This window comes from Salvia splendens, chromosome 2 (genome assembly GCF_004379255.2).
Source record: "Salvia splendens isolate huo1 chromosome 2, SspV2, whole genome shotgun sequence".
In the NCBI taxonomy this organism is placed as follows: Eukaryota; Viridiplantae; Streptophyta; class Magnoliopsida; order Lamiales; family Lamiaceae; genus Salvia; species Salvia splendens.
Genome location: NC_056033.1, coordinates 38,385,580 through 38,405,711, shown reverse-complemented (window position 1 = coordinate 38,405,711; position 20,132 = coordinate 38,385,580). Strand labels below are relative to the sequence as shown.

The 20,132-nt window shown below is 38.5% G+C and overlaps 2 protein-coding genes and 2 pseudogenes across 2 annotated transcripts; all 4 read left to right on the top strand.

The window, feature by feature from the left end:
* The first annotated feature begins 245 nt into the window (after window positions 1–245).
* LOC121792670 lies at window positions 246–2,668 on the top strand. The gene is made up of 2 exons (XM_042190705.1): window positions 246–606; window positions 960–2,668. The coding sequence occupies exons 1-2, from the start codon at window positions 342–344 to the stop codon at window positions 2,552–2,554; spliced, it is 1,860 nt and encodes a 619-aa protein (XP_042046639.1). The 5' UTR covers window positions 246–341; the 3' UTR covers window positions 2,555–2,668.
* Window positions 2,669–3,778: 1,110 nt separating this feature from the next.
* Window positions 3,779–12,069, top strand: LOC121779609 (annotated as a pseudogene).
* Window positions 12,070–12,441: 372 nt separating this feature from the next.
* On the top strand, window positions 12,442–12,858 carry LOC121779600. Its single transcript, XM_042176944.1, has one exon. The coding sequence runs from the start codon at window positions 12,442–12,444 to the stop codon at window positions 12,856–12,858; it is 417 nt and encodes a 138-aa protein (XP_042032878.1).
* Window positions 12,859–16,917: 4,059 nt separating this feature from the next.
* On the top strand, window positions 16,918–19,801 carry LOC121792675 (annotated as a pseudogene).
* The last annotated feature ends 331 nt before the right edge of the window (window positions 19,802–20,132 follow it).

The window sequence follows — 20,132 nt, the reverse complement described above, 5'->3', positions numbered from 1 at the left end:
AAAATTATACCACGTGCTATTAAAAAATTGAACCATGTCGGATCGAATAGGATTCCACTTAACTTTTATGTCACATGCCATTTGTAAATTTACGTATTATCATTAAAAAATTATGACATTTTGGGGCAAATAATGTAATTAAGAGTAGTAATTTATAATTGCATTTTTGTATCCATTGCGTGCTGTCTTTGACCCATTTCAACTTTCAACGACGCGTCAAGATAATCTATAAAGACAGATAGACCAGGCCAGCCCGAATAACCAGCACAGCAAATCCGGGTCGGATCTCGGGTCGGATCAGCACCAATAATTCTCGATTCTCGGAAGGGCCGACGATCGTTATGAGGAGGAAACAGAGACGAACATCGCATGAAGAAGAATTCCCAAATAATCAACGATTCATTTCGCAATTTACGTTGAGTCAATTCCACTTTTTCACCAAAATCGTGAGAACTCTTAATGTGGTTTTTGGTGCTATCCTGAATTGGTGTCGGTTGCTTAAGATGTTGGGATGTAAATGTTTGTCATGGACCAATGTCACCGATCTCACTCAACCCAAACCCGAATTCTTCTCTCTGCCTGAACCCCTTCCACAATGGCCCCAAGGTACGTCATGTCGATCTCCAAGCGTATCGATTCGCCTTTGTAGCTGTTAGATTTTTGACCTTGAGAAGATGTTGCATGATCGTTGTACGTTTTCCTTTTTAGTTTTTTTATTGTAACTTTACTATGTGTTGTTTTGTTTCTCTCCGTGTAGAGAGATGGAGAGACTTTGTTGTTGGCTTTCATTTCTAAGATTGATTCTGATCATTTTAGGTTATGTGAATTCAAATTCTGATGTCTATAGCTTGCTCATAACAATCAAGCTGATAATCTTCAATTTGATTCCATTGGTATGATGGATTTTACTATTCAGTTTTTGCTTGTGCTATGAGCTAACTAGATTTAAATATACACAGGTTGTGGATTCGCTACCTCAAGGATTGAATTAGGAGGATTAGAGGTTTGCCAAATAACTAACTTTGAGTTTATTTGGTGTTCCAACCCTTCCACGGATGGGAAACAAAGCATTAGCTTTTATAAACCAATTTTAATCCCTGATGGATTTTATTGTCTTGGTCACTATTGTCAACCAGATAAAAAGCCTTTGCGAGGCTTTGTTCTTGTGGCTAGGGAAGCAGCTGGTCGACATGATCATTCGACTGACCACATGCCATCCCTTGTGGATCCTGTGGATTATTCATTGGTATGGAGTTCATACGATGGAGGAGATGAGAACTTTGATGGATGTGGTTACTTCTGGTTACCACAGCCGCCAGAGGGTTATAAATCGTTGGGATTTGTGGTGACCAACAAGTCAAAGAAACCAGAGACGAATGAGGTGAAATGTGTTCGTGCTGACCTAACTGATACATGTGAGGCTTGTCCCTTGATAGCATGCACGTATTCCAAGTTTTTGAAAGTCCCTCTTACTGTTTGGAATGCAAGGCCTCTAAATCGTGGAATTTATGGACGAGGTGTATCCACGGGTACTTTCTATTGCAGGGCATTGTGTAGTAACTGTAGTTTAGGGGAAGAGCTTGATATTGCATGCTTGAAGAACTTGGATCCTAATTTACATGCAATGCCCAACATGGATCAAATTCATGCAATCGTCGAGCATTATGGACCTACTGTTTTCTTTCACCCTAATGAGGTCTATCTGCCATCTTCAGTCTCATGGTTCTTCCAAAATGGAGCACTCTTGTATAGTACGGGTGAGTCCATGCAGGCCATTGACGCTGAAGGTTCCGTTCTTCCCTATGGTGGGTCAGATGATGGACATTATTGGATAGATTTGCCCTGTGATGGTAGGAGGGAGAAACTTAAGCATGGGAACATAGAAAGTGCCATTCTTTATCTACATGTTAAACCAGCGTTTGGAGGGACTTTCACGGATATTGTAATGTGGGTTTTTTGCCCTTTCAACGGGCCGGGCACATTGAAGATTGGGAAGATGAGCATTGGCCTCAGCAAGGTTGGTCGTCATGTAGGTGACTGGGAGCACTTCACTCTTCGGATAAGCAATTTCACCGGGGAGCTGTGGAGCATATACTTTTCCCAGCATAGTGGAGGTGAATGGGTAGATGCTTATGATTTGGAGTTTAATGAGGGGAACAAAGCCATCATTTATTCTTCAAGAAATGGTCATGCTAGCTATCCTTACCCAGGAACCTACATCCAGGGCAATCCAAAACTCAGGATTGGAGCGAGGAACGATGCTGCTAGAAGTGACTATTTCATTGATTCTAGTAGGCAATATGAAGTCGTTGCAGCTGAGTATCTTGGAGATGTAGTTAAAGAACCTTGTTGGTTACAATATATGAGGAAGTGGGGGCCAAGAATTGTCTATGATTCCAAATCTGAGTTGGATAAGATTGTCAAACGCTTGCCCCCCTTGTTCAGGAATTCTATGAACAACATTCTCAGCAAGTTGCCGTTGGAGCTCTATGGCGAAGATGGTCCCACTGGTCCTAAGGAGAAGAACAATTGGTTTGGAGATGAAAGATGGTAACCTTAAACCAAGACTCTCAAAATCTTGTTGTCATGACTAATATAATCTGTAATATAGGTTGTTGACATAATTATCAGTTATCAATTTAAGAAAGTTATCACAACTTTCACCTTTTGTTTAACTTCTTAATTTATTTGTATTTAGAAAAAAATGTGCATGACGCTGAAGCTAAAATCCGTGATATTACTCACAAAAGTCAATGATTGTATTACATCTTTATTCCGTAAAATTTAACACCTTTCAACCTAGCATGAATTTTAAGAAATGTAATAGAAAATGAGTTGAACGGTTAGTGTAATATGAGAAAAATACTTTATATACTACCCCATCTATAAAATTTAAAACCGACCGACTGTGCCAGTTTAATAATGAGTTGGCGGATATACCAAATCGTAATAAGTTATATAGATATGCACATAGTATCAAAAAAAGTAAATAAATCACATGATATATTAGTATATGAACCTAACTTCCTTTATCTCTCTAATAAGTTTAGTAGCCTTCTTTTTTATTTTGGCTCAATTCAACCCAACCCAACCCAGCCACCTATGTCTTTACATAATGGTGCAAAATTGATTTTTCCCCTAAATACAAATCGCATCACCAATTTTTATCAGAGTTATATTGTCACACGGCACTAACACAATTGTCTATCCAGCTAATCAAAATATTCATAAAATTAATACTTCATCCAACATTTAAATATTACTAAAAAATTTGTGAACAACGCGATTTTAATACTCCACCACCAGTCCGGGATTAGAATTTTTGTTTGATCATTTTGGTCCTGTAAATAAGAGTTCTGTTTAATTTTTATTATAAATACTCCCTCCGTCCCAGTTTAAGAGTAGGATTTCATTATGTCAAGGGTTTAAAGAAATTGGTGGAGCGTGTAATAATTGAAGTGAGGCAGTGGTTGTTGGAGTGTGTAATAATTGAAGTGAGGTAGTGGAAAATGAAACCCTTTTGATTTTTTGTATGTTTAAGATTTTGTTTTGTTTTATTTTTATGAAAGTAATGACATTTGAGTGTAAATTTGATGAATAATGAGGTTAAATTTTATGTCAAAATAGTGGTCAAATAGTAGTTAAGGGACGGTATAAAGACAGAGTAGTGGATGGTCTTAGAAATGATTTGGCAGGAAAGAGAGAGAGGAGTTTGAGTGTTATTGTTTTTTCCCCTTTTGTCTGCTCTGTGTTTCTGTATTTGGCTTTGATGAAAAAGATGTATTTGTTTCCGTGTGCAGATTGTTTTTGTCTGCGTCCGTGACTTGTCAATTCTTTGCGCATTATATTGCCAGATGGTGAAATGCCCTTTCGCACTATTTGATCCCTCGCCCGTTTTGACGTTGCCACTGGACTTCGTTCATAGTGTTGGCGTTCTTGGTTTGAATATTGGTGATTATTGTGGGTATCAATCTTTTACTGGCTGCTGAAACGACTGTTTCTGGAGCTTCAAATGGTGTGGCGCTTGCCTTTAAGGAGCTGTCCTTGTTGGAACTAGCCTCATTTTGCTTCAATTTGGCACTGGTTCTTGTGTTCGTGTTCATTGTATCTGCAAGGTATGTTGCCTTGTGTTTTGGCAGGGCTCGTCTGTGGAAGGAGGACTTGGTTGGGAGTGAAGGGAATGTTAGGCAGAATGGAGTTGCAGATGTTGAGGAAGCTCATAACATTGTGATTGGTAAAAGCTACAAAGCTTCGGTGGTGTGTTGCTTTTATGTATTGTTGGTTTACATATTCGTATTAGGGTATGATGGAATTGGTCTAATACGGGAGGCTGCACAAGGTGAGAGTGGAAATTCTGGTTGGACTGTGCTATTGCTGCCTGCAGCTCTAAGTTTAGCTTGGTTTGTGCTGAGCTTTTCAGTTCTTTACTGTAAATACAAGGCTGCTGAGAAATATTCACTGTTGTTGAGAGTTTGGTGGATTGCATCTTTTATCATTTCTCTGTGTATGTTGTATGAAGATGGTAAAGGATTTCTTAAAGAAGGATCAGGCCACTTGGATTCTCATGTTTTAGCTAACATTATTGTTACCCCAGCTCTTGCTTTTATCTGTTTCGTTGCGTTCGGGGGTGCTACTGGTATCCAAGTCTGTAGGAACTCTGATCTTCAAGAGCCATTGCTGCTTGAAGAAGAAGCAGGGTGTCTTAAGGTTACTCCTTACAGTGAAGCTGGGCTTTTCAGTTTGATCTCTCTTTCATGGCTGGACCCACTTCTTTCAATTGGAGCAAAGAGGCCACTGGAGCTTAAGGATATTCCATTGCTTGCACCAAAAGACCGCTCCAAGACCAATTACAAGATATTGAACTCAAATTGGGAGAAACTGAAAGCCAAGGATCCCCAGAAAACCCCGTCTCTAGCTTGGGCTATCCTCAAGTCTTTCTGGAGAGAAGCTTGGCGCAATGCAATATTTGCTGGGCTGAACACTTTGGTTTCATATGTCGGACCATATATGATAAGCTACTTTGTGGACTACCTGTGTGGAAAGGGGACTTATCCGAATGAGGGTTATGTTCTTGCTGGAATTTTGTTCACTGCAAAGTTGTTGGAGACTGTAACAAGCCGACAATGGTATCTTGGGGTTGATATTATGGGTATGCATGTTAGGTCAGCTCTCACAGCAATGGTATACAGGAAAGGCCTCAAGCTTTCAAGCTCAGCTAGGCAAAATCACCCTAGTGGAGAGATTGTCAACTATATGGCCGTGGATGTTCAGAGAGTAGGGGATTTTTCTTGGTATCTGCATGATATATGGATGCTTCCTCTCCAGATTATCCTTGCTCTTGCAATTCTGTACAAGAACGTTGGAATTGCTTCACTTGCCACTCTCATTGCCACTGTTGTATCCATTATTGCAACAGTTCCAGTGGCAAGGATTCAGGAAAGCTATCAAGACAAGTTGATGGCCGCCAAGGATGATAGGATGAGGAAGACTTCAGAATGCCTCAGGAACATGAGAATTCTGAAATCTCAGGCTTGGGAGGATAGGTACCGCTTGATTCTGGAAGAAATGCGGAATGTGGAATTCAAGTATCTGCAGAAAGCTCTTTACTCTCAGGCTTACATCACATTTATATTCTGGAGCTCTCCTATATTTGTTTCAGCTATTACATTCGGGACTTGCATTTTGTTAGGTGGTCAGCTTACAGCTGGCAGTGTTCTTTCTGCTCTGGCTACTTTCCGGATCCTGCAAGAACCACTTAGAAATTTTCCTGACTTGGTATCCATGACGGCACAGACTAAAGTCTCCCTTGATCGGATCTCTGCATTTCTGCAGGAGGAAGAGCTTCCAGAAGATGCAATCACTACCTTGCCCAGAGGCATTTCAAATGTGGCCATAGAAATAACAAATGGGGACTTCTGTTGGGATCAGTGTTCGCCTACTCCAACCCTTTCCAACATACATGTCAAGGTAGAGAAGGGAATGCGTGTGGCCGTCTGTGGTGTGGTTGGTTCTGGGAAGTCGAGCTTACTTTCTTGCATCCTCGGTGAGATTCCGAAAATCTCTGGTGAAGTAAGTTTGATGTTTTGGCTGCTAACTTTCTTTCCTTTCTGCCTACCCTTCGTTCTCATAGTTAACCTCAAGAAACTTGGTTGAATCTGACTGCTCATCTCTGGCTGTATATGTTAGGTTAGAATTTGCGGATCTGCAGCGTATGTCTCTCAGTCTGCATGGATTCAATCAGGAAACATAAAAGAAAATATCCTCTTTGGAAGTCCCATGGACAAGGCAAAATACAAGAGTGTTATTCAAGCCTGTTCACTGAAGAAAGACCTGGAGCTATTCTCACATGGTGATCAAACCATTATTGGTGATAGAGGGATAAATCTTAGTGGTGGTCAGAAGCAACGTGTGCAGCTTGCCAGGGCACTGTATCAAGATGCTGATATTTATTTGCTTGATGATCCCTTCAGTGCTGTTGATGCACATACTGGCTCAGAATTATTTAAGGTTTCCAAAATTTTTTATTATGTTATTTGCAGTTTGCGGACCTAGAAAATTGAATCTGGCTGACAATTATTTTTTTCTGGAACTGCAGGAATATATACTCATGGCTCTAGCTACAAAAACTGTCATTTTTGTCACCCACCAAGTCGAATTTTTACCTGCTGCTGACTTGATTTTGGTATTGCCTTCAGCATTTAATTATGTTGTCGCCTACAGTAGAGTTTTGGACCTTGGTTTACGTCAGTTTTATATGGTCACTAACTAGCCTAGAGTTATTGCTTAGGGTGCTCTGTTGCTTTGCGTCATCTTCCAATGCCATGCTCACTTATTTCATGAATTCTTTCCATGCTTATGTGAGCATTACAGTTAATTGGTGAGTGTTTCTGGATCTTCTCGTAAACTAATTCCCTCATAAATGAAAGATATCCAATTGTTAGGACTTAGGAATTTAGGATACAAATTTTTCATGCTGCTCAGCATGAACGAGAATGCTAGTAAACTTCTGCCTAGTGGCAGATTTACTGTGGTAGTGGCAGCATCTAATGGGATTGATTTTAAACTAGTTATGATTGTTACAGAGATCAAGCCTTCTAAAATCGTCCGACTTTATCAGCTTAACTGAGAAAAAAGACGTTGTAAAGTACAGAGAATAAGTTATTTTTTTGTCAGTGTAGCTAGTGTATAACTACTCTTGTATTGCTATATTTTCTAGGCTTCTCAATTATCGTTAATAAGCTCTGGAAATAATCAACTTATGCACTAGCTGAGTTTGTCCAGATTTTGTGGTCAATTTCTTCACCGCCTTCGACATGGATCATCCTTTGAATATGAGAAATTTCTGCAAACAATTTTAGAAGACACTGCACATGCTGCAAACCCATTCATAAAATAGGAGATAAATGATTCAGACTAATTATATATAGTTGTTAGACATTCATATTACCTTTTTTGTTCTTTCAGCATCCCTTCTACCTTATTGTGTAGGTTATGAAAGAAGGTCAGTTATTCAAGCTGGAATATATGATGAACTCTTGCAAGCAGGAACAGATTTTAGTACATTGGTAGAGGCTCATCATGAAGCAATTGAGGCAATGGATTTTTGCAACCTAGTTTCTGAAGAATCTGATGAAAATGATCATCTTAAGTCTCTTCTCACAGTTGAAAATTCCAATTTAGCTAGTAATAGTATTACTGGTTTGGCAAAGGAAGTCCAAGAAGGGGTATCCTCATCAGAAAAGAAAGCAATTAAAGAGAAAAAGAAAGCTTAAACGTTCAAGGAAAAAGCAGCTTGTGCAGGATGAGGACCGGGAGCGCGTGTATTTGTCATATATGGCAGCTGCATATAAGGGTTTATTGATTCCATTGATTATTCTTGCCCAAACAATGTTTCAGGTCCTTCAAATAGCTAGGAGTTGGTGGATGGCTTGGGCAAATCCACAGACTGTTGGGGACGAACCTAAAACCAGTAGCATGATGCTTATTGGTGTTTATATGGCACTTTCCTTTGGAAGCTCCTGGTTCATATTTATCAGGGCTGTTCTTGTCGCTACATTTGGTCTTGCAGCTGCACAAAAATTATTTATGAAAATGCTCAGAACAGTATTTAGGGCGCCAATGTCTTTCTTTGACTCTACTCCATCTGGACGAATACTGAATCGTGTAAGCCATGTTCCACTCCCTTCTTCCTTTTCTATTCTTGACTTTGGGCTTTGGGTATGGGGTTTTCATGCCCACTCGTTCTGTTTTTACATCCAAAATTTCTCAACATTTGTTCACCTCTTATGATCTTCTGTGATTAGCAGGTGTCGATTGATCAAAGTGTTGTTGATCTTGATATTCCATTCAGACTTGGTGGTTTTGCTTCGACAACCATTCAACTTCTTGGCATTATTGGTGTAATGACACAAGTGACCTGGGAAGTTTTGCTTCTAGTTATCCCAATGGCAATTGCTTGCGTGTGGATGCAGGTGAATTATGCCAAGAAAATTCTCCCCTCTATGTAAATTGGTGGTTCAGATGTTGTAAACTAAGTAAATGCATGTACCTGTCTGCACCAACAATATAATCATCTTTAGTTTATGGTTTATGCATGGATGGCCATTAATGTACGTAAAATATATACCCAAAATAGCCACATAAAGCATGATCAGCATGTTTGCAATATATTGTTGCTTATATATTTGAATCCATCACAATGAACTATATGTATAATGATTTATCACTTGTCTTGTGTTGCATGGTTTTGTTCGAATGACTTCGATGATGAGTATTTTGAATCTCATTAGCATGCACTTGTTCAATTCTGTTATATTGTTACTATGACGTGTAAAAAATTGTCCTTTTCAAGATTTATTGAGAAATAAGATGAGGTTTGTTTTTCTTTTACATATGCAGAAATATTACATGGCTTCATCCAGAGAACTAGTCCGCATAGTTAGTATCCAGAAGTCTCCAATAATTCATCTTTTTGCTGAATCTATTGCTGGAGCAGCTACAATCAGAGGGTTTGGGCAAGAAAAGAGATTCATGAAGAGGAATCTTTATCTTCTCGATTGCTTTGCTCGTCCATTCTTTTGCAGCATTGCAGCTATAGAATGGCTTTGTTTGCGCATGGAATTGTTGTCCACATTTGTGTTTGCCTTTTGCATAGTCTTGCTTGTGAGCTTACCTGCTGGAAGTACAGATCCAAGTAAGTAAATCACTCTTCTTTCATTCCAAAAGTGTTGATTATTTCGAGTCTTTATCTAGTTGATACTTTCTATAACATTTTACTTTTACCTCAATGAGGAGAAAGCGTACATTTTCTTGTCATGCGTGAACTTTAGACAAAAGGGATGATGGCTTCTGTCTTTGTATATGTTACTGTGATGATTATGAAAAACTTCATACATGAATAAAGTTATTTTGTTTGTAAGCATTAGATAAAAAAGGGCGTCTATCTACAATCCACATAACAGATATGTTGAGCTAACTGTTACTTATTGTATATGAGCTGTTAATTACATTCTTTGAGAAAATAATGAAGAAGATGCTGGACAACAGGTCACTTTATTAATATTTTAATTGTAAAATCTTCGTCAGGCATGGCTGGCCTTGCAGTGACATATGGCCTCAATATGAATAACCGCTTATCACGTTGGATTCTTAGCTTTTGCAAGCTTGAAAACAAAATCATATCCATAGAAAGGATTCATCAATACTGCCATATACCTAGCGAAGCACCAGCAGTTATTGAAGACACGCGACCTCCATTTTCATGGCCTGAAAATGGCACAATTGAACTAATTGATTTAAAGGTATGCCATATTTTTTGTTCTGTTTACCTTCCTGTTTATTTATTTTAGATGTCAAGTTTAAGCATAAATATCCTATCCAAGGAGGCAAACCTGTCCATCCTTTAGCTTGATCATTGTAAATTTGAAATATGCCCAAATTTCCATGTAATGTACTTATGGAGTCTTTAGTTGCATGCTATAAGCCGATTGCGCTCAAGCAGTGATAGAATTAAGTAAAACTGGGAGTGAGATGAACTTAAAGAGTCCTATCTGACTATCTTGTCCTCTACAGGTTCGTTACAAGGAGAGTCTTCCTGTCGTGCTCCATGGTGTCTCCTGCATATTTCCTGGTGGAAAGAAAATTGGAATTGTTGGGCATACTGGAAGTGGTAAATCGACCATGATCCAGGCTCTGTTTAGGTTGATTGAGCCGGCCGGGGGTAGAATAATTATAGATAATATTGATATTTCAAAAATTGGTCTTCACGACCTGAGGAACAGGCTGAGCATCATTCCCCAAGATCCAACATTGTTTGAAGGAACTATCAGAGACAATCTAGACCCACTTGGGGAGCATCCGGATCAAGATATTTGGCAGGTAGGGATTTGGACACAAATGCTGTGTGTTAAAGAGCAACAGATTTCTTAAGATTATATAAAAAACCAGTCCTTTAACGAATTTTGTTCAATGTTTGGTGTTTTTTGTGCCAAGTCTTGAAAATTTTCATGATTTCATTCCATACATCAATTGCGACTGGCACTTGATGAATCACAGCTAGGCGATGTCGTTCGTCAAAAAGAGCAAAAGCTTGATACCCTGGTACGCAACTATCCTAGTAGTTAACTTGAATCAAGCTTCTTTAGTGGCAAATGAGCCCAACCTACGTAGTTTTGAGCAACAAGAAGTGATTTGTTGCATCTGATGTTCACAGTTATAGAAAATGGAGATAACTGGAGTGTGGGCCAGCGACAGCTGGTATCACTTGGTCGAGCTTTACTTAAACAGGCGAGAATTTTGGTGCTTGATGAGGCAACGGCCTCGGTTGACTCTGCGACGGATAACCTCATCCGAAAGATAATAAGATCAGAATTTAAGGACTGCACTGTATGCACAATTGCTCATCGCATCCCAACTGTGATTGACAGCGACATGGTTTTGGTCCTCAGTGATGGTGTGCTTCTATACCCTTTCAGATTTTCACTTATACTAAACTTATCATGCGTTACCTTGCGAGAGTCATACAAATGGTCTTTTCTGAAGGAGTTTGATAGTAATAATTTCATGTATATGAAATTAAGAATATCATACCTTGCAAGATTCATACAAATGGTCTTTTCTGAAGGAGTTCGTTAGTAATAATTTCATGTATACGAAATTAAGAATACCATAGTGTATGAAAAGAAAATTTGTCTTTGGTTTTTATTTTGAGAGAATATTTCAAACCAAAAAAAAGCGTTAGCCTAAATTTCTTATACATGTTGGTGCGGACCCCTTCTTTCTGCACCTGTTATGATTGTTAATAGTGCAGGTCCTGTTAGTACTTTCATGGAGTTTCTCTTATCTCTTACTCCACCAATAGCTCATGTCACTAAGCGCATGCATCTGCCCAGTTTCATTTGTTTTTTCACATTCAAGGCCCATTATATTTTCCTGTGCATTGCAATCTAGATGAAAGGCTAGATGTTGTGTTTGCAATCTCATATTTGGGTTACTAATCTTGCAGTTATCTAAACTGAATCCTACCAATGGGATTGCTAGCAGAACATGCATGGAGCTACACTAATCCCTCCGGATATTTGTGTGTACGTTTTGCAGGTCGGGTTGCAGAGTATGATACTCCAGCACGACTGTTAGAGGACAAATCGTCCATGTTCCTAAAGCTGGTGTCGGAGTACTCATCATGGTCCAGTGGTGTTCCGGATTTCTGATACAAGTCCTCAATTTGAGGCTCTGTTCTATCTAAGAACATGCATTCCCCACTCCGCCTGCTCTCCTTCACTTCCAGCTGCTACTGATGATCCATCAGGCTGAAGAGCCGGTGACAATTGACCGACCATCTGGATTGTAGCCCGACTCCAACGAGAACCACACCATCGTTGTTTCCCATCTCGGTGGGTGCTTGTGACTGTGTGAGTATCGCCTTCAGAGGCACAAAGTGTACAATAGAATAAGTTTTGGTAGGATGAGGTTGATAGTGATGACCAACTGAAAGAGAGCAGCAGCATATTTGTACTTAGAGCTAGGTTTTATTTTCTTTATGAAGTGAATAAAACTTAAGTATTTTCACTAGTGAAGTGTTGGGAAGGAAATTGTGGTCATCCTATTTCAGCATTTTGGCCTCATTGAAGGTAGTGCTGTTATAGAAAAAGAGGGAAAAAAAAAACTCCCTAAACAATAAGGATAAACATGTTTACTGAAAGGGAAAATATGATCAAAGAAACCCCTTAAACTACTTGATTAATGATTTATGCATTTTGCTAGGAGCAAACTTAGGGTTTAGGCTTTAGCTAGGAGTAAAGCATATCCCTCAACCCAAAAGTTTGATTGAGTGCTTATTAAGTCATTCCACTGGAATATCTACTTTCCTTGTTACACCCTCATTATATATAAAACTCTATGCATAAACACCAATCTCTATATATGATCAAGAAACTCGTAGCCATGAAAAACTTCTCTCTCAAGAAAGAAAGCAGGTTCAGGTCCTCTGAAGCCATGAGCCACCATTTCCCTCCGGCGATCATCCGTGGCGCCTTCGAAAATGTGAGGCTGAGTGGCCGGAATGTGGGAGCATCGATGGTAGCGGGTGGCGGGGATGATGAGGGCGGTGAGGCACGGGGAAGCTGCAGCATAAATATATACATAAATAATGATGTGCAAGGCATCAACAACTGTGTGTTGTTGGGCAGTGAGGTGAGAATGGGGGACCCTGGAGTCAGCTTGTCTTTGGAAGGACTGGATTTGGATAGAGGGATTCGCCTTGTGACCAAGAACAAGGCAACTGATTCTACTACTCGTTTGGTATTATTGCTTGTCTTTGTAACGCTCATCGTCTCAATCTTAGCTTATTTTTTCGCTTGATTATGTCGTACAAATATTGTACAACATAATTTATGAGCATCGCTCTCGTTTGGTTTGGTTTGGTTTGGTCTATATTAGTTGTTGTCGTCAAATCTATAAGTTAATTAAAAAAAAGATTTGTTCATTTTCGTTATAATTTTAGATGGATAAATTGAGCTTCAGATTTCATGTAAGTTAAAAAAATATTAATACCAATTTTAATACTCGTAGACTGGAACAAATTTAATGTATAAAACAAATTGAAACTAAATCAATAAAGTATGTAGTCCAATGTACTGATAGTGATTATTACTATCATTTGAGTATCATTTATTCAAAAGTACTTCGTGGAAACTAAATCAATTATGGTCTTTTGACTAATTATTTACTAACTATAATTTTCTTTTTTTATACCTCCGTCCGTCCGTAAACCAAAATTAATTATCTAGTTTTTATATGTTTTTCACAAGATGAGTTATATTTTTTCTAATATCTTCGAATACTTTTTCTTTTTATATCTCTTTTATTTTATTGATTTTGTTTTAAAATTTGTTTCCAAGATTTTGAGTTTTGTCTTAATGTCAAGTGGAGTAATTAATTAGTGAACTCAAATCAAGTACCTGCGGAATAGATTTTACGGTTATACCCATTTTTAATAGATCAAAAACAGACACGCAACCCGGTTTTATTCTAATCTAATTATTTAGTGTCCAAATCCCAAAAATAACTATTTTAATGAATAATCAATCTAATCGTATTTTTGTCGCGGAAATCTAATCATAATTAATTCAATTAAATACCCATTGTGCGGCCGCAGATTGACACAAGATATACACGTTGTAAATGCATTAGGAGGGTCATGATCTATGGCAAACACCCCTTAACCAAATAACTAGAGAACAAATAATAGCCACAAGATCAAAAAAATCAATGGCTAGTATTAATTTTTGAATTTAATGAGATATTAACTCCCTCAATCACAAATTTACTCCATAATAACAAGTCAGGGGTATTATTGTCATTGCATAACCAATTGAATTTACTCCAACATCAGCAAATTGAATTCATTTGAAAAGGAACCCACGATTCTTCTTCTATCTTCTCCTCTTCTCCGTTCTGGAAATTAAACCGACAAATGGAGCACGCTCGCCGGAAAACGGTGACGGCAATGGATGTCGTCTATGCCTTGAAGAGGCAGGGCCGCACGCTCTACGGTTTCGGGGGCTGAGGGTTTCGTATTTGGTTGCGCCATTTTGTATATGCGTCAAATGTCTTTTCAATTTCTTGTTACTACTTTGATCTCGAATTTGAATTGGATGTAGTCACGTAGTAATTGGTAAAAGCTCGGAGGATTTTTGGTTCAATTCAATCTAAGAGTGAATTATTTGTGGATATGTCTCTTGTTGGTTGCTGATATCGAAAAACGATTATCTACCACAGTTTCTTTTCTTTTTTTTGGCTGCTCATTCTTTCTGTTTTGTGCAAATTTTTACACATTTCTGTTATTATGATATGCTAGAAAGTTTGATGGTGCATAATTTGAGAACTGGTCAATGTAATCGAAATGCCAGTTTTAAAATCTCAAGATTCAGAAGGATCTTGATTTTTAATAGGTGTCAGATACTTTGCCAAACACAAAATTTGTTTGGTAAAATAGTTGAATGAAACACAACTAATTTAGCATTTTTTCGATGAGAGGAATTATTTTTGGTGCATAGAAGCATGTCGATACATGCTAAGAGTGATGTGTATTGTAAACAAGAGTAAAGTAAAATCATGTTAAGAGTGATGTGTTTTGTAAACAAGAGTGAAGTAAAATCATGCTAAGAGTGATGTGTTTTGTAAACAAGAGTGAAGTAATATCATGCTAAGAGTGATGTGTTTTGTAAACAAGAGTAAAGTAATATCATGCTAAGAGTGATGTGTTTTGTAAACAAGAGTGAAGTAAAATCTAGCTAATAGTGATGTGTTTTGTAAACAAGAGTGAAGTAAAATCATGCTAAGAGTGATGTGTTTTGTAAACAAGAGTGAAGTAAAATCATGCTAAGAGTGATGTGTTTTGTAAACAAGAGTAAAGTAATATCATGCTAAGAGTGATGTGTTTTGTAAACAAGAGTGAAGTAAAATCTAGCTAATAGTGATGTGTTTTGTAAACAAGAGTGAAGTAAAATCATGCTAAGAGTGATGTGTTTTGTAAACAAGAGTGAAGTAAAACCAAGCTAAGAGTGATGTGTTTTGTAAACAAGAGTGAAGTAAAATCATAATAAGAGTGATGTATTTCGTAAATAAGAGTGAAGTAAAATCATAATAAGAGTGATGTGTTTCGTACACAAGAGTGAAGTTAAATCAGAATAAGAGTGATGTGTTTTGTAAACAATAGTGAAGTAAAATCACAATAAGAGTGATGCGTTTTGTTAACAAGAGTGATGTAAAATCAGAATAAGAGTGATGTGTTTTATTAACAAGAGTGAAGTAAAATAAGAATAAGAGTGATGTGTTTTGTAAACAAGAGTGAAGTAAAATCAAAATAAGAGTGATGTGTTTTGTTAACAAGAGTGAAGTAAAATCAGAATAAGAGTGATGTGTTTTGTTAACAAAAGTGATGTAAAATCAGAATAAGAGTGATGTGTTTTGTTAACAAGAGTGATGTAAAATCAGAATAAGAGTGATGTGTTTTGTTAACAAGAGTGAAGTAAAATCAAAATAAGAGTGATGTGTTTTGTAAATAAAAGTGAAGTAAAATCATGCTAAGAGTGGTACATATAAATCTCGAGGCATAATCCGGTATTCTAATCTCTACTGCCCGAACAGTTACAAATATTAGCATAAATTTTGGAAGATGAAGAAATCAAAGTTTTTGCAGAATTCAAAGGACATGCTTTCCAGGAGCTTTAATCCAACAAATTGGTAGATCTTCTTCAATCTCCACGCATTCAGATATATAGATCATGTGGAGTATGTGTGTGCGTTTTCCTTTTTATCATCAATTTTGTCTAGGAATTCTGCTGCAGTTAACGACCTGGTTCTATCAACCAAATTAGGGATTTCTTTCCATTTTACGAATTGGTGTATTAGAGGTATAACTAGTAGGTGTTGAATTGGTTGCAGCAAGATTTCGTTGAAATTGGCGGCTTCGAGGGAAATAGCACAGCGGCTTCGAGGGAAATAGGCCAAAAATACCCTTGGCCTATTTTGTATTATTAAAATAAATAATATTTGTTCCATTAAAATGTGTGGCTGAGATTTGTTCTCTAGTTATACACTTAAGATTAGTTATATCTTGATCACTACCATGCATTAGGATATTCTATTAAAGTTCATATACATACTTGTTTAATGAAATTTCACTTTTATCTCGAGTAGATTATATTTTGAGAATTAGGATATGCTAACAAAGTCCATATACATACTTGTTTAATGAAATTTGAAGCTCACAATAATGGAAATCCAACAAGTATATTTGTTAAAATACAATAGTTTTATTTACAGTGTGATAGCTTTGTCTAAAATTTACTTGTGTTATTTGTATGCCGTCATTATAGCGTAATTACTATCTTTTGACACCAACAAATTATGCTACCCATAAATTCTACACCATTCGAAAATGATTATATATATATAGATCTCAATTTCCGACTCTAAATGATTTCATATATCAACATATAAATCAGACGTAGAATATATAAATCTCATTTAGTTCTAAATTAAATAGTTTCATGAATTTCATGCAACATACTACTCCCTCCGTCCCCCAATTTGAGTCACTCTTTTCCATTTTGGGTCGTCCCCCAATAAGAGTCACTCTTCCCACTTACCATTTTTGGACATCAAAATTACCCTTCATTACACCAAAAGTCAAAGGGGCCCCACATTTCACTACCTAACTCCATTTATTACACCACACATTCAAACTTTTCCTTAAAACTCGTGCCGAGTCAAAGAGTGACTCAAATTGGGGGACGGAGGGAGTATTATAATACTATATGATTGAGCTGGCATGTATCCACGTGTCCAGCGGCGGTGTGACAAGCGACAAAGATAATTTCCACGGCGTACGGGGTTCTAACATACGCCTCTTGCTGTCCCTCGCTACAATACGCCTCCCTCCCTTCCATAACTTCGCTTCACTACTGAGAATGGAAATATAAATAACTGCGATTTCTCTCCTCAAATTCTCTCCTCTCTACATTCTGCACCTTTTTGTGCTTACATTTTTTAGAGAAAGTCCTAGTTTGTACTACAATAAGATATTTTTTATTTTTGATTTTTTTTCTTTTAGCTTCATGAGTTTCCGCGTGAGATCAGCTGTAACAGTTCTACTCGTCTAAATTACCGCATGCTGAATCGTTTCAATTCTTATTCTTGCTGGTTAGTTCCGCTGAATTTCCGCTCGTTTACGCTTTTTCGTGTTGTTTAATTCATTCCGGCTGCATTTTTCCGATTTCTGTTGCTGTAAAAGTTTGCATCCTGAATCTCAATTGTAGCTTGTTGTTTTAGGGTTTATGTGCTGGTGCATCTCGATTTCCTTTTATATGATTTTTAGTGCTTTGCGCAACTACTTGTGTTATAGTTGATCTGATGGAGAAAGGGTATGGCAGAATGCATTATTCGCGGCTTTGTTTGTTAGCCGCATTATCAGCATTCTTTTGGTTATGCCTCTTGTACTTTCATTTTATGGTGATTGGTAATGGTGGTATTGCTGATAGTTCTCGTCGATTAGAGCACGTTTTCATCGATGCTAAATCGGTTAACACTCTGCCCGTTTATCCGAATCCCTCCTCAGTTAGTCGTTCTATGGGCTTTCCGAAAGATCGAGCTGGGGATCAAGAGAAGTCTAACAATGTGATTCATAGGCCTCAAGAGGAGAGGCCGACCTATTCTTTTGTGAGGGCGTTGAGGACTGTAGAGAATAAGAGCGATCCGTGTGGGGGGAGGTATATTTATGTTCACGATCTTCCTCCAAGGTTCAATGAGGATATGCTTAAGGAGTGTAGGAGCCTTAGCCTGTGGACCAACATGTGTAAGTTCACCACGAACGCTGGTCTAGGTCCTCCACTGGAGAATGTTGAGGGGGTTTTCTCGAATACTGGGTGGTGCGCGACTAATCAGTTTGCTGTGGATGTGATATTCAGTAATCGGATGAAGCAGTATGAGTGCTTGACGAATGACTCTTCACTTGCTGCTGCTATTTTTGTGCCCTTCTACGCTGGGTTAGATATTGCAAGGTATCTTTGGGGGCACAACATATCAACTAGGGATGCTGCGTCTCTCGCTTTGGTTGATTGGCTCGCAAAGACGCCTGAATGGAATATTATGGGAGGAAAGGATCACTTTCTCGTGGCTGGCAGGATAACGTGGGATTTCAGGCGACTATCTGACCAAGAGTCAGACTGGGGTAACAAGCTTTTGTTCATGCCAGCGTCCAAAACATGTCTATGCTTGTTGTGGAATCAAGTCCATGGAATGCAAATGATTTTGGAATTCCATATCCAACCTACTTCCATCCCGCTAAGGATGCTGATGTGATCATTTGGCAGGATAGGATGAGGAAACTTGAGAGGAAGTATCTGTTTTGTTTCGCTGGAGCACCCCGTCCAGGCAATGCGAAATCAATCCGAGGGCAGATCATTGATCAATGCAAGAATTCGGCAGTGTGCAAATTGTTGGAGTGCGGTTTTGGGGAAAGTAAGTGTCATTCTCCGAGTAGCATTATGCAGATGTTTCAGAGCTCACTTTTCTGTATGCAACCTCAAGGCGATTCATACACAAGAAGATCAGCGTTTGACTCCATGCTTGCTGGTTGCATACCCGTGTTTTCCCATCCAGGGTCTGCCTACATTCAGTACACCTGGCATTTACCAAAGAACTATTCAATATATTCTGTGTTCCTTCCAGAGGATGACATTCGTAAGAATGTCAGCATAGAGCAAAGGCTCAGTCAAATTCCTGCAGAGAGAGTGAAGGAAATGAGAGAGGCAGTTATAAATCTCATCCCACAACTGATATATGCCGACCCTCGCTCCAAGCTGGAGACTTTTAGAGATGCCTTTGACGTGGCTGTTTGTGCAGTCATTGACAAGGTGACAAAACTGAGGAAGGACACAATCGAGGGGCGTAGAGATGATGATTTCATAGAGGAAATTAGCTGGAAATATGAATTACCGGGTGAAGATCGAGCTGCAGGGCCTCATGAATGGGATCCATATTTTTCACAACCTAAAATAGATGGCTAGACCGATCCCAACAATGATGAGTTATGGGATATACTGTCAGCTTATTGTGTTGAGCATAGAGGTTCCTGGTGAGGTATGTATACTAAGCTCTCTAGACTCTAGATCTAACAGTTATACAATTAATTTGATTATGCGAGCATATAAATCTGCTTATAATATTATATGTCAGTGAATTATCCAAAGATGGCTCGATCTGACAAGTGGTACCACCTTGTATTATCCTATTGTCTTTATGCTTCATTGTTACAAGTGAGATCATTATTTTTCCCATGTGGAGGGTTAGCCACAATAGCGGACATCCCGGCTGACATCCGACCGGCGAGCGGGTCGTCCGTCCAGGACGTCCACTATTGGGGCGGACGAGCGCGCGACGGACGACCTCTCGTCCGTCGGATAAGACGCTCGTCCGCTATTGTGGGCACTCGACGGACGTCCCGACGGACGAGAGCATTTTTCGTTTTTTTTTTTAAATTTCAACTCTATATATCCGGCTCGTTGCACTTTATTTCATGCACAACGATCGTCGAAAATGAAGGCCTAAAACAAAAACATATCATAATATCGGGCAGGGGACACTCCGCCCCCTCGGACCCCCAAGCAGTTCGGCTAGCGGCAAACTATAAAGATTGAAGGCATGCTAAACTTTGTTTAAATTGTTGTTTTTTTTGTTGCATTGTAGTATTATTTTAATTTTTTTTATTTAATAAAATTATTATTGCACTTTCTCCGCCCGTATTCGTGTCGAAATTTTAATTCTGTAATTGCGTATATGTGAATTTGTGAATTTTTATTATTGTTCTTGTCCTTCGGAATGTCCTAGTGTTTGTCCACTATTGTGCAGTGGGATGTCCTAGTGATGTGACAGTGGGGTGAGAAGTTCTAGTGACGTGATAGAAGGTGTTTTTGGAAGTCCTAGTGCTAGTCCGTGGGGAAGTCCTTCCTATTATGGATGCTGTTAGAAATGTGGACTAGTGGCTGATTTTATTCTGAAATTGTCAATCTTGAATAACATGGATCACCGTGCTCGTTATATAGTTTTAAATTCTGCAAAATAAATTTTCA

What these genes read in the sequence shown, in the direction of transcription:
- LOC121792670 (XM_042190705.1), top strand. Translation starts at nt 342, where the DNA reads ATGAGGAGGAAACAGAGACGAACATCGCATGAAGAAGAATTCCCAAAT. An exon ending in CCTTCCACAATGGCCCCAAG is followed by an intron (nt 607 to 959) that starts GTACGTCATGTC and finishes AAATATACACAG; the next exon opens with GTTGTGGATTCGCTACCTCA.
- LOC121779600 (XM_042176944.1), top strand. Translation starts at nt 12,442, where the DNA reads ATGAAAAACTTCTCTCTCAAGAAAGAAAGCAGGTTCAGGTCCTCTGAA.